Source organism: Octopus bimaculoides, chromosome 27, assembly GCF_046866305.1.
Source record: "Octopus bimaculoides isolate indiv1 chromosome 27, ASM4686630v1, whole genome shotgun sequence".
Classification (NCBI taxonomy): domain Eukaryota; kingdom Metazoa; phylum Mollusca; class Cephalopoda; order Octopoda; family Octopodidae; genus Octopus; species Octopus bimaculoides.
In genome coordinates, this window is record NC_142954.1 from 1,394,012 (window position 1) to 1,408,641 (window position 14,630).

At 39.4% G+C, this 14,630-nt stretch overlaps 2 protein-coding genes across 6 annotated transcripts in view; both read right to left on the bottom strand.

The window, feature by feature from the left end:
* Positions 1-2,373: 2,373 nt before the first annotated feature.
* Positions 2,374-3,675, bottom strand: LOC106867802 (uncharacterized). The gene has a single exon (XM_089343343.1). The coding sequence runs from the start codon at positions 3,539-3,541 to the stop codon at positions 2,546-2,548; it is 996 nt and encodes a 331-aa protein (XP_089199469.1). The 5' UTR covers positions 3,542-3,675; the 3' UTR covers positions 2,374-2,545.
* A 2,366-nt stretch (positions 3,676-6,041) lies between these two features.
* LOC106867794 (uncharacterized) overlaps positions 6,042-14,630 on the bottom strand; it is a 17,270-nt gene continuing 8,681 nt past the window's right edge. For 3 of the 5 annotated variants that reach the window (XM_089343342.1, XM_089343338.1, XM_089343341.1), the window contains exons 2-6: positions 11,714-12,004; positions 10,533-10,671; positions 8,713-8,870; positions 7,680-7,857; positions 6,042-6,893 (exon numbers count right to left, since the gene is read on the bottom strand). In XM_089343342.1, coding sequence (XP_089199468.1) covers positions 6,291-6,893; positions 7,680-7,857; positions 8,713-8,870; positions 10,533-10,671; positions 11,714-11,940 — 1,305 coding nt within the window. In that variant the 5' untranslated portion in view covers positions 11,941-12,004 and the 3' untranslated portion in view covers positions 6,042-6,290. Of the gene's footprint in view, positions 6,894-7,679; positions 7,858-8,712; positions 8,871-10,532; positions 10,672-11,713; positions 12,005-12,545; positions 13,208-13,255; positions 14,042-14,630 lie in introns of those variants that run through there. The other 2 variants (XM_089343339.1, XM_089343340.1) reach the window with 2 other exon arrangements.

Here is a 14,630-nt window from a genome sequence, read left to right on the forward strand (position 1 = left end):
TGCTAAGTCAAAGGTATGGAAACAAACCACCACCAGTTATCAAGCAATGGCGGAGGGACCACACAAACACGAGTGAGTGTTAGGAAAGGCACCCAGCTGTAGAAACTCTGCCAGATCAGATTGAAACCTGGTGTAGCTTTCTGGCTCGCCACCCCTCAGTCAAACCGTCCAACCCATGCCTGCATGGAAAGCGGACGTTAAACGACGACGATAAGTGAATGAGTGAACACAATACAGTAACGGACCTCTAATCCAGGCTTTTCAGAAATCCGGGAACACTGCAATATACTATGCCCTGTGGAGTAAGAATTCTGCTTCCCAACCGCATGGTTCCGGCTTCAGTCCCACTGCGTAGCACCTCAGGTAAATGTCTTCTACTAAAGCCTCGGGCCAACCAAAGCCTTGCGAGTAGATTTGGTGGGCGGAAACTGAGAGAAGCCCGACGTGTGTGTGTGTGTATATATATATTTGAGCTTGTCCTCACCACCACCGTTTGACAACCGGTGTTGGTTTGCTTATGTCCCTGTAATCTAGCAGTTTGACAAAAAACCGGCTAAAGTAAGTACCAGACTGGAGGTGGGGGGGGGAAGTACTAGGACCGATTCGTTCAACTAAAACTCTTCAAAGTGGTGCCCCAGCATGGCCGCAGTCCAATGACATGAAACCCATTAAATATATATTTCCTTTTTCGCAATGGTAAGACCAAATTTAATGCTCGAGAAGCGACAATGAGGATTTTTAAGCTGCTATAATGCAGAACGTAGGGACGGGTCTGTGTCTCTTTAAGGGTTTTAGTTGAATGACTAGACCCCAGTACTTATTCCACCGGTTTCTTCTGCTGAACCGTTAGTCACGGGGACGTAAATAAACAAACACCAGTCGTCGAGTGGAGATGGAGGACAAAGACACACACGATGGTCTTCTTTCAGTTTCCGTCTACCAAAAGCATTCGGAATGTTTTGCTCCGCCCGTGGCTATAGTAGAAGATACTTGCCCAAGGTGTCAAGCAGTGGGACTGAACTCGGAACCATGTAGTTGGGAAGTGAATTTCTTACCACACAGCAATGCATGAAAAACTAATGATGTCGCCTGTGTGGACTGCAAGAGTGGAGACGCAATGGCCCAGTGGTTAGGGCAGCGGACTCGCGGTTTCGATTCCCAGACCGGGCGTTGTGAGTTTTTATTGAGCGAAAACACCTAAAAGCTCCACGAGGCCCCGACAGGGGATGGTGGAGAACCCTGCTGTACTCTTTCACCACAACTTTCTCTCATTCTTACTTCCTGTTTCTGTTGTGCCTGTAATTCAAAGGGTCAGCCTTGTCACACTGTGTCACGCTGAATATCCCCGAGAACTACGTTAAGGGTACACGTGTCTGTGGAGTGCTCAGCCACTTGCACGTTAATTTCACGAGCAGGCTGTTCTGTTGATCGGATCAACTGGAACCCTCGTCGTCGTAAGCGACGGAGTGCCAACAAACAAGGATTGCAAGAAACTAGCTTGCTCCATTAACTTTTTATTTTATCGTAGTTTGAATTAAATTTGCGCTTGGACATTTGATTTTTTTGGTTTCTATTCAATGGACATCGGGGTAGGTCGTAGAAGTCTAATACACATTGTGGACCACGACAGAAGAAATTTAAACAAAAAAAAAAGCACCATGTCTATTATTTTAGGCTTTTATTTTAACAATTCGTACCAGTTCCCACTCTACATTCAAACGGAAATATTGTATTCTGTCAACCGCAAAGACTTAATTCTAAGTAACATTAAATGAATCAATTTGTCATTTTGTGTTTGTAATAAAGTTTGTGTTGTCAATTTGGCTAATTATATATTTTAGATTCTACAAGGTAATTAAAATACCACAAATATGGTATTTTACTTTACAAACATACAATTGTCTCTTCTCTTTCGAATATGTAAAATAAAATTATAAAATATAAAAAGAAAAATTATTAAATATATTTTCTTTTGAATTTTTTTTTTCAGTTTTGGTTTAAAAATTCCTTGTCTTTCAATTTGTCAAAAATTAAACCAACTAAAAACATATTTAAAATCAAGTTTTTTTTTTTTTTAAGAATATATATTAATTCCTTTTTAAATAAGCAATGAATCTTGATTTTTCATTTTTTTTTTTTAAGAGATGGAAATAAAGTGAAATTCTTGCTTTTTGTAAGGACCCGCTATTGCTTAGCGAGAATAGTTCCGCCAGGGATTCGAAACATCGTTCGACAAGAGTTTAACCATAGCAAAAAGGTGTATGATTTTCTCTTTAAGGAAACTGAAAAATATTTCATACAAGGCGGGTCCTTGATGCATTGTGAAATATAAAACAGAATAGGGATGAAATGGTCATAAAAATCCCTTTAAAAACCTTTTTAAAATATAGGAGACAAAAACTGAAGATGGTTGAAGGAGGGGACATATTTAGACTATACCTTTTTGTTTTCTTTTTAAATTTAAGGTTCTCTTTACCTCAATTACAAACGGAATTGGAGCTCCCTGCTATTTCCATTTTTGTCTGCTGAAAAACATCTTTGCTTGTTAGTTGTAGTGGTTGCTATTGAGATATTTGTTGCTATCCGCAGGCGACGTAGAAGGGCCATTAACGGTTCTGGTACCCATAGAATTTGTTGTGCAAACAGCTGAATAGGCACCGACCGGACAGTAACGCACTGTGTGAGCTCGGTCACCACTCGAACCACAAAGTGGACACGTGTAACTACGAAGGACCGGACAGCTGACCCGGCCTAATTCGTCTTTAAGAACATGACCGGAATACAAGACAGCATTTTCACCGTTGTTCTTGCAAAACACGCAGAAATTGTTCTTTAAAGATTTTTTCTTCTTCCTCTGTTCCTTGAAATTTATGTAGGTTTCCAGAGGCGTGCAGCTGGCCGAGATTGGTATAAAATGGTTGGGAAAATCCTTCGTTTCTGTGTATCGGATGTGTGGAGGAGAATCTATGTCGATACAGTTATTGTTGTTGCTTATGTTATTTTGGTAAATGTTCCAAGTTTCCTCCAGTTTCATTTTCTCCAAAGACAACGAAGTTTCCAGTAAAGAAAGTTGAGTGTTACCATTGATATGGTTCATGTTCTTCGTGCCAATACCGCTGCTTCTGTGATTATCCAAGGGATTAGAACATCTGGTCGTCGCAGACCGATTGTGGGGCACGGAAATCCCTTTTCTGTCGGTGGGTATCGCGACCGTTGCTCGACCATTATCTCTCTCTGGTGTGTTCAGGACATCTTTTAAGGAACAGTCGATACCATTTTCACGAAATTCCTCCATGCTTCTCAGTCGTGTGTCATGCAAAGGATCATCGAGAACCGACCCCGTAAAATCAAAGTAGAGGGCCTCCAACTTGCATCCGATCTGACTTGGTTTACAGCAACAAGATTCCGAGAAAAGGACATGACTACAGACGGACCCAGCAACACCACCACAGCTATTTCTGTTGTACAAAACCCCGCCAAAAAACACAGACTCGTCCTTTATCGATCTAATTGTTGTCGTACTATCAATTGCTGCGTGCATTGTGTTGAAAGGCAAAACTGAAAGAAGAAATCCACGAACCAAGAATAACAATATTATTATTTTGGCTCCTGTTTATTGCTGCCCTCTCGCCAACCAAAACAGTTTGTCTATGAACAATGGTTTATACATGTGTGTATATGCTTGTACATTATATATATGTCGAGTGTATATATATGGATATAGATATTTAGCTTGGATAAGGCTTCCAAATTAAAAGGCAACGTTCTCTTCCAGAGTTTCATTAACAGCTTCAGCGATTGGAGTCACGTGGTATGGTGTCGTGTGTGTATGTGCGTACCTTCTGTAAGCATGTATGTGAGAGTATACTCTCTGGTTTGTATGTGTGTGTGTGTGTGTATACACACATACATAGTTATGTATGTGTGTGTATAAATATACCGTATTTGTATATATGTGTATGTATGTAGGTAGACCAGCTCTGTAATGTATTAATGTATGTGTAAGGGTACTTGTTTGTTTGTATGTATGTATGTGTAATATTGATTCAAATATTTTGGCACAAGGCCAACAATTTCTGGGGAGGGGGTAAGTCGATTAAACCGACCAGTGTCCAACTGGTATTTATTTTCTCGACCCGTGGGGACGAAAGGCAAAGCCGACCTCGGCAGCATTTGAACACAGAATGTATAGACGGACGAAATGCCGTCTGAGCATTTTACCTGGCGTGTTAACGATTGTATTGAACTATATTAAATTACATTACATATATGTTAGTATTTAGTAGAAACAACAGAGTGACTCTAGGGCTGAGAGTTTCATGCGTTGGCACTTCTCAAACTATTGGGTTGTCCGGAAAGTTCGTGCCGATATTTTTAAAGAAAAGAAAAAGGTCAATAAATACTTGCCATTACATTTTTAATCAACCAAATATGAACCATTTTGTTGCACAATGCGTCTCCATCTTTCCTTTAACTTGAAAATACCCTTTTCACAGAATTGAGGTGGTTTCATGGCAAGTAAGTGGAAAGGTAAGCTACTACAAATCGGCACGAACTTTCCGGACAACCCAATAATTACAACGCATGAAACTCTCGGCCCTTGAGTCACTTTTACTTACAAATACTCATAATTTGAGTTCTGTTTTTTCCTGTTTGCATCACCATTGTGACCTTTAAATAAATAATATTTATCTCTCACCAGATGGAGTACTTTTTTTGTTGAATATTCTATCACAGCTCAATACATTATATATATATCGTCAGGAGTTCATATCCCACAAAGAAACACTCTTCCTACACACACACACACATATATATATATATATATGTGTAGTTATTAAATTTTATTAGAGGATACGTTAACCTCGTAAAGGGACAGTTGCGCCCAAGGAAATACTGGTTCAATAGGTCGCCTTTGTTATATACCAGAGTGTCTCGCTAATACTTCTTGAAGATTACGTTATATTCTATGAGTGGGTAATTCCATTAATGAAACAACAGTCAAACCCCAGTGTTTAGTTATGTGTGTGTCTCGCCTTCCTTACTTTCAATGTTTCCTTTTACCATTCGTTTTCCCCCCTCTTTTGTTCTGGTTTTCCATCGTTTCCAGTCCTTCTTTCTTTTTTCTATATTCTTATACATGTTTCAGCCATTTGACTGCAGCCATGCTGGAGCACCGCCTTGAAGGCTTTTAGTCGAACAAATCCACCCCACGACTTATTTTTTAAGCTTAGTACTTATTCTATCGGTGTCTTTTGCTGAACAGCTAAGTTATGGGGACGTAAACACACCAACACCAGTTGTCAAGCGGTGATGTGGAGACAAACAGATACAAAGACACACATATATATGTATACGACGGGCTTCTTTCAGTTTCCATCTACCAAATCAACTCACAAGGCTTTGGTCGACCCGAGGCTATAGTAGAAGACGTTTGCCCAAGGTGCCACGCAGTGAGACTGAACCTGGTACCATGTAGCTGGTAAGCAAGCTTCTTACCACACATCTAGGCCAGCACCTACGTACATTTATTTTATTTTGTTTGTACATTCACATTTGTGTCGTGTTTGTTTTCGTCACCGTCTCCAATGTTCATTCGCTATTCCCAGCAGCTTCTTGCTGCTGACGCCACCAAAAGCGAACAATATTGTCGTTAAAGGCGTGAAATTGTAAGGATTTTTGGACGATGACTGATGAGGAATTCTCAATGTCCCGTTTTGTGAGAATTTTCCATTTGTCCTTTTGTTGTGTTACTGCTTAAATTTTGGAGCAGTTGGCGTTAGGAAGGGCATCCAGCTGTAGAAACTTTGCCAGATCAGATTGGAGTCTGGTATAGCCTTCTGGCTTGCCAGCCCTCAAACTGTCCAACCCATGCCAACATGGAGAATGGATGTTAAATGACGATGAAGATGATATTTTGAATTAATCCTGAATTATCTCATAACTTGAAGATTATGATGATGAGGCTGTTTATCTTTTGAATGACATTGTAGGCTAGGTGTGAGACGCCAGAACTGGCCAGATTTAACATAAAACAGGTAGAATATTTAGGCGTTTATTTTTAGAATGACATTGTAGGGTAGGTGTGATAGGCTGGATCTAGCTGGTTTGGACACAAAATATTGAGCCTAAATGGCTCAAAGGGCAAGAATTATCAATGATAGGAAGTAAAGATTTAAGGGAAGCTGTGCCTGGTATGAATTTAGTATTTCCTGCATCCTTGCTTGTCCCTTAAAATGTTTCTCTAGTATTTTGTTAAAGCACTTCACCCCTATTGGGATGACCTTTGACTATTGGGCTTCATAACTCACTGACATGTATTTATATGTCATGGGGTACATCTTTCGTTTTTGTTCCACATATTTATAAGTGTTCATTATCTGGACTGGCAAACGAGGAACATTACACATATCCGCAAGCTCATCGTTATATTCCCACTGTCGTAAACCCATCATATGCGCATGGTGTTTGGCCATACCAGATTTCAATCTTTCCTCAAAATCTTCATTGGCGTCTCGTATCATCTCGCCAGCGCTCGGTAAACTCACTTGGCCCTGAAGAACAGCTTTGCAAAAAGCAGCTTGCATGTCAAGCATTGGGAAAGGAGCTACTTGTGTGCAAAGGCCGAGAAAGAAAAAATTATGAAAGTCAGCATGCACCAGATGTTTATAGAGAGGGGTCACCCGGTTGTGTAAGGTTTTCACATTGCATTTATCGTGCAAGAACGGAAAGTTGAATTTGTAACCAGTGCAAAGCACCACAGCATCTACGTGTTCTGTGTCACCATTTTCGAAAACCACATAATTAGAAATAAATTCTTGAATCTCTGGTTTTTGAATCATATTTTTTGGTAGCTCACTGGTTAAAGGGTGACCTCTATGACTCAAAAACACCTGGAATATATAATAATAATAATAATAATAATAATAATAATAATGATAATTGTAACAATAACAACAACAACAATAGTAGTAACAATGATAATCCTTTCTATTATAGGCAGAAGGCCTGAAATTTGCAGGGAGGGGGGTAAGTAGATTACATCAACTTCAGTGCGTAACTGGTACTTATTGAAAGGATGAAAAGCAAAGCTGACCTTGGTGGAATTTGAACTCAGAAAATAGCAATGGGCAAAATACCACTAAGCATTTTGCCTGGTGTGCTAACGATTCTGCCAGCTTGCTGTCTCAATAATAATAATAATAATAATAATGGTTTCAAATTTTGCCAGAAGTGCAGCGGGATAGGATGCCAGTCCATCGCAAGGTTAATTTCCCAGCTATTGCTGGAACTCATTTGTGACTGAGTGAACTGGTAATAACATGAAATGAAGTGTCTTGTTCAAGAAAACAATCAACTGCCCAGTCTGGAAATTGAACTTATGATCTTATGATTGTGAGCGAGTCATCCTAACCATCAGGTCATGTGGTCTTCACTTCATTATGCTTTGGTGATACCTTATTGATCCTATTCTAATGATTCTCCTCAAAGACAATTGCCCTCAAGCTCCATGGTTCCAACAAAGCCACTAGGGGCCATTCATGGAGCAGAAAAAAGGGGCATGATTTGAAACAAATGTTGGCTGCTATTTCTAGCAGGCCTGGCAACCACGTAAAGGTTGCTACATATGCTCGAGGTTTCCTTCTTTGATGCCAAAGGAACAAAAGTACCATATTTACCTTCTTGGCAACAGAGCACAATTCAATGCCTATGTCTATCCCAGAACTCTTTGCTCCAATACACACAATGATTTTTCCGGAAAACTGCTCAGGGCTTCGGTAATCGTGGCTATGGAGTATTGTCCCTTGGAACTTCTCTTCACCAATAAATGATGGATAATACGGCACAGAAAAGTGACTGAAAGAGAAGAAAAAGGAAAATAAACATCACCAGAGTATGGATGCAGTCCTTGGGACACGTCAGATGCTGTTACACCATCCAACCCATGCCAGCATGGAAAACGAATGATAAATGATGATGATGATGACAATAAGAAGCTTCCTTCCCAACCACATGGTCCTGGGATCAGTCCCACTGCGTGGCACCTTGGGCATGTGTCTTCTACTATAGCCTCAGGCCAACCAAAGACTTGGTAGACGGAAACTGAAGGAAGCCTGTTGTATATATGCATATATATATATATACCATCATCATCATCATTTAATCTCCGTTATCCATGTTGTCATGGGTTGGACAGTTTGACCAAGGCTGGAAGGCTGCACCAGACTCCAGTCTGATCTGGCATGGTTTCTACGGCTGGATGACCTTCCTAATGCCAACCACTCTGAGAGTGTAATGGGTGCTTTTATGTGCCACTGGCACGGGTGCCATTTGCATGACACCAGTATCTGCCACAACTTTGATTTCACTTGGTCTGATGGATCTTCTTTTCAAGCACAGCAAAATGCCAAAGGTCTTGGTCATTTGGCATTGCCTCCATGAGGCCCAACACACTCGAAAGATATATATATATATATATATATATATGTGTGTGTGTGTGTGTGTCTTTGTGTCTGGCCACACCCACTACTTGATAACTGGTCTTGGTGTGTTTACATCCCAGTAACTTAGCAGTTTAGCAAGTTACAACAACAACAACAGCTGCCATCCACGCCGCTGCAGCAGCCGCCACTGCCACCTCCACCACCACCACCGCCACCACCCCACCACCACCACCACCACTGATGCCAATAATTGGGTTTGTCTACTCACCCATTACACACCGCCACTGCATCAAATATTTGCGATACTTCTTTGGCTTCCATTTCTGCAGACTCTTGGCACCTCTTGTAGGTTACTTTCCACTTAACTGGACTAGGAAGGAAGCTCTTGGCCAAACATGGTTCCACTAGTGTTACCTGAGTCTGGAACTGCAGGAATAGGTTAAATAATAGAGAGAAGAACAGTAATATATATATATATATATATATATACACACACACACACACATATATATACATATATATAACTAAATGACAAACGATGGATAAATGTCACCTCATTTGACTGCAGCCATGCTGGAGCACTGCCTTGAAGGGTTTTAGTTGAAGAAATCGACCCCAGGACTTATTTCTTAAGCCTAGTAATTATTCTATCGGTTTCTTTTGCTGAACCACTAAGTTACAGGGATGCAAACACACCAACACCAGCTGCCAAGTGGACAAATACAGTCACACACACACACAGATATATACATAGTCATACACACACAGATATATACATACAGTCACACACACACACACATATATATATAGTCACACACACACACACACACACACAGATATATACATACATACATATGATGGGCTTTATTCAGTTTCTACCAAATCCACTCACAAGGCTTTGATTGTCTCCTAGTCTTGACATCATATAAAAGCTGTAAACAAGAGTCCCCGTCACACAAGCAGTGTCATCCATTTGCAATATTCTGTAAGAACATGTCTGGCCATGGGAAATACTACCTTGCTTGGAAACAAATAAGGGTCGGTGACATCTTATCCAATATGCTCCTCTTTTTTTTTTCTTTTTTTTTTAAGACAGTAGAGTGTAATTTGAGGGTGCCTAGCTGCTGCTATTTCAGGTAGTGTGAAAGACTTCATAAGAGAATCCTTCATGGGGTGTTGACAACCACAATGACAGTGAAGATGTTGGTGATTCTGACAGAGACCCTCTTGATGCCAACCCACCTGGTCCTATGATATAAACCCCTTTCTAAAACAGATTTAAGTCAAAACCTTCCAAATTTTATGATAATTTATGTTCCAAACTGCAGCTTTATAATGACAATTATTTTACAAAATTCTTCATTTTCAAAATCAATTAACATAAAGAGAAATATGGTAACAAGAGGGTTAATGTGATCTAAATTTACACCTTCCATCAAAATTTCATTATCAACCCTTTTGTTACCAGATTTCTAATGAGATACACTGCTTTTTATTTCAATAACGAAGAATTTAATAAAATAACTGAAATTATTAAGCTGGTGTTTGGAATATATTAATGTGAAATTTTGAAATGTTTTAACTTAGATCATTTCAACCCTCTTTGTCGCCATATTAAAATAACTTTGTTCCAAACTGATGCTTGGAAAGTAAACTGAGAAGATGTTTTGAGGGAAGGTTTTAATTTCAATTGCTTTATAATAGGAAGTTTGTATCCCAGAACCAGGGACAGTCCTTGGCACATTGGTATCAAAAGGGTCAAACTGCACTCTACTCCCAACCACCGGCTTAATAATGTCAAAGTTATCTTACTAGATTCTTCATCATTTTCAAAATTAATTGAAACAAATGCAGTGTTTTTCAACAGAATTATGGTAATTAATAATGACAAAGGTTATTTTATTAAATTCTTCATTAAAATGGTTAGTAATTTTACTAAATTCTTCCTTATTTTCAAAACTGATTGAAACAAAAGTAGTGTATTCCAGCAGAAACGTGGAAAATGTTGATTGTGATGTTCACTGTGCTGTTAACGATGATGATGGTGATGATGATGATAGTAAGATAGTCCACATTGGTGTTGCTTACTTTGATGTATTGGTGCAGTCCAAAATGATTGGCAAAGTCCTCGAGGTAAGCCAGAACTTCGGAGTGGTGCAGAAACGATGGTGCGTTGTCTGGATAAGGGAAGTTTCGGAATGACATGACATGTTTCGATAGGTTGGTTCTGGATTGACAACAGACAATTTAAAAAAATGTATGTAGATTGTAATAGATGTACATTTTTAGTAGATATACTTGCATATAGTGTGTGTGTGTGCATATATATATATATATATATATATATATACTCTTGCTTTTTTAAACTTTTTCTTAAAATATATATATATATATATATATATATATATATATATTAATTTATGTATATATTAATATTATCTCGGTTAAAAAAACTTTGATAATGTAAATATGTTAGTAGTTACCATGGGTAGCAAAAATCACACAAAAAAACTGGGATATCACGCCCGTTTAATAGGTAGAAATACCAAGTTAAAGTGATGTGTGTGTGTGTGTGTGCATGCAAAGACCTGTTGAGTCAATTGAAGTCATTGTTGTGACCGATGCCATTACCGTCTGAGTGGCTCCCATGCTGGTGGCACATAAAAAGCACCGATCGAGTATGGTCGATGCCAGTGCCGCCTGATTGGCTCTCATGCAGGTGGCACATAAAAAACACCTTTTGAGTGTGGTCGATGCCAGAACCGCCTGACTGGCCCTCGTACTGGTGGCACGTAAAAAGCTCCCACTACACTTTAGGAGTGGTTGGATTTAGGAAGGGCATCCAGCCATAGAAACCTTGCCAGATCAGAATGGAGCCTGGTACAGCCTTCTGGCTTGCCAGTCCTCAGTCAAACCGTCCGACACATGCTAGCATGGAAAGCGGACGTTAAACGACGACGATGACATATATCTGTGTGTGTGTCTGTGTTTGTCCCTATCACCGCTTGACAACCGGTGTTGGTGTGTTTACGTCCACAAAACTTAACGGTTCGGCAAAAGGTACTGGTAGAGTAAGTACTAGGCTTTAAAAACAAAATTAGTCCTGGCGTCGATTTGTTCGACTAAAAAAAAACCCTGAAACAAATAAAAGAATATATACACACAGACACACACATATACACAAATAAAGGTTGTTATCGTTAAAAAAAAAGAAAAGAAAGGAAGGTTGACAAGTAAAAAGAGGAAAGATTAAAAAAAGACCGCCTCACCTAAGGTTTTTATACATGCTAGATTGCCAAGGCCGGCCTTCTTCTTCAGAGCCGATATTTTCGTCGTACACCCATGTTCCACCTATCCGTTTCTGTTGTTCGAATCCTATAGCTTCAAAATATTCCGAACTTTGAACGTGGTCTCCGTTACTTCGCATCAGATGTTTCAACATACATAGACCTGCCGGACCACATCCTATTACCGCCACTTTCTGCTTGTAGGCCATTTGGTTCGGACGTTTATCTGAAGACTTTTCCCCGAGTTTGAGTCTTTGGGAAGTTGGATATTAACTATAAAGTTTGAAAAACATTAATAAATAAATAAAAACGTGGGGCTAAATTTTAGTCTAAAAATTTCAAGTTTAGCTTACTTAGCTAGAAATAATAATAATAATAATAATTAATTCGTTTTATTGGCCACAAGGGCTAATATCAATCATAAACATGTAAGGACAAAGACAGGACGAAGGTTACATAGGGTAATAATAATAATAATAATAATAATAATGATGATACGCAGTCAAAAGTGCAAAAGAAAAAGAATGAAATTGGTATCAGGAGGTTTCTAAGCACTTGAAAGACAGCTGGAAACTTTGGATACCTAAGGTTACGGGTAGTAACCGGCTGTCCACATAATTCTTACCAGGAATAAGAACGAACCTGAGCAAGTTCAAAATAATAATGATAATAATGTATCTGGCAATTAATGGTAATAACCGGGTTAGTCTTATAAAGCATTCAGGATTTCGGTGTGTGTGTGTGTGTAAGAGAGATGAAGAGAAAGTGAGATTATTATGGAAAATGGGGAAAGGCGATGTAATTAAAATTTTACCAATATATATAGGTATCTTTTTATCTTTTGCTTGTTTCAGTTATTAGATTCGGTCGTGCAGCGGTACCGCTTTGAAAAGTTTTGGTCGAACTAAATCTATCCCTGTACTTTTAAGTCTGCCGCTAATTCTATGATGAGTCTCTCGTTGGTAAGTAACGAGGACGTAAACAAACCAGCACCGGTTGTCAAGCGGTAGGAGAGGGTGGGTGTCACAAACACAAACATGTGGGGGCTGCCTCACAGTTTCCGTCTAAGTTCACTCGTAAGGCATTGGTCGGCCCGGAGTTATAGTAGAGAACACTTGTCCAAGATACCGCGCAGTGAGATTGAACCTGGAACTACTTGGTTGCAAAGCGAGCCCCTTAACCACAGACAGCCATTAACTGTATCAATAACTAACGAGGTAGGAAAAACGGTTCCTTTTAATTATACTTAATCGTAACACTAAATTTACACTATATTACATTACGTAAATATAGATAACATAATTTAAAATGAAAATTAGATTGCTATAATTTTATTTTTGAAAACTTTCTTGTATAAAGAATAATTAATTTCAAGGCTGTTTCTATAATTCGAGTATTCTGAATTTATTTCAACAGCTGTTTTCCTCTAATTACAACTTACGAAACTAATTATACTTAGAAAAAGTTTTAAACTTTAATTACGCCGCGTTTCATCCAGTTTAACCCAAACATAAAACCACTTACTTGACAAAATGGTCCGATCTCTAATGAAAAATTCATATACGTAGGTCTTCCTTGTGTTTTATTTTTTTATCGATCCACAAAATTTGAATTAGAAAATGTAAATTGGCCTTATTTTAAATGGACTATTTGTTTATAAATATGAGAATGTGCTGTGTTTATATTTGTGTGTTGCTTGGTTGTGTTTGTTCGCAAAGAAAATTCACTTGTTTGTAAAGAAGATTCACCTCCAGCAGAGAGGCCAAAAGTACGTGACTGAAATAAACCTGCTATCTGACTACATAACAAGACTGGAACAAACGAATATATGTGTGTGTGTATAATTATATAATGTATATATAAAGCAAATAGGTAATATAAAGTAAATATGTGGAGGTATTTAGCGCATAACCGCCGTTTCAAGCAGCTCCATTTAATGTATATTGTCCGAATTTTATAGTGTTAATTATCCATCACGACTTGTTTTATTAAAAATGGGGAAGGCGGGGTACTTCTTCTTTCGGATTTATGTTTTTTTACAAACGATATGTGTAGGAGTGAGGAGTCAAACACTAAGACACATACACACACATATATATTATCATCATCATCGTTTAACGCCCGCTTTCCATGCTGGCATGGGTTGGACGGTTTGACTGAGGACTGACAAGCCAGAAGGCTAAACCAGACTCCAATCTGATTTGGAAAAGTTTCTACAGCTGGATGCCCTTCCTAACGCCAACCACTCCGAGAGTGTACTGGGTGCTTTTTATGTGCTACTGGCACGAGGGCCAGTTAGGCGGTACTGGCATCGACCACGCTTGAATGGTGCTTTTTATGTGGCACCAGCATGAGAGCCAGTCAGGTGGTACAGGCAACGACCACGCTTGAATAGTGCTTTTTATGTGCCACCGGCAAAGGAGCCAGTCAGGTGGCACTGGCGTCGACCACAACTGATTTCACTTGACTCAACAGGTCTTCTCAAGCACAGTTTATTGCCCAATGATTGAAAGGTACTCTTAAATGGGCCGGTTATGCTACAATGGCAGACGCTGCAGTTACGGTCTCACTTGGCTAACCGGGTCTTCTCAAACACAGCATATCTCCAAAGGTTTCGGTCACTCATCATCTCCATGAAGCCCAACATTTGAAGGTTGTGCTTCACCAACTCATCTCAGGTTTTCCTGGGTCTCCCTCTTCTACAGGCTCCCTCTACTGTTAGGGTGTCACACTTCTTCACACAGCTGTCCTCATCTATATGCAACACATGACCATACCAGCGCAGTTGTCTCTCTTGTACACCACATTTGATGCTTCTTATGTCCAACTTTTCTCTCAGGGCGCTTACACTCTGTTGTGTATGCACACTGACATTACACATCCAATGGATATTACTGGC

Coding starts and splice junctions, on each gene's coding strand:
- LOC106867802 (XM_089343343.1), bottom strand. CDS start 3,541: ATGCACGCAGCAATTGATAGTACGACAACAATTAGATCGATAAAGGAC.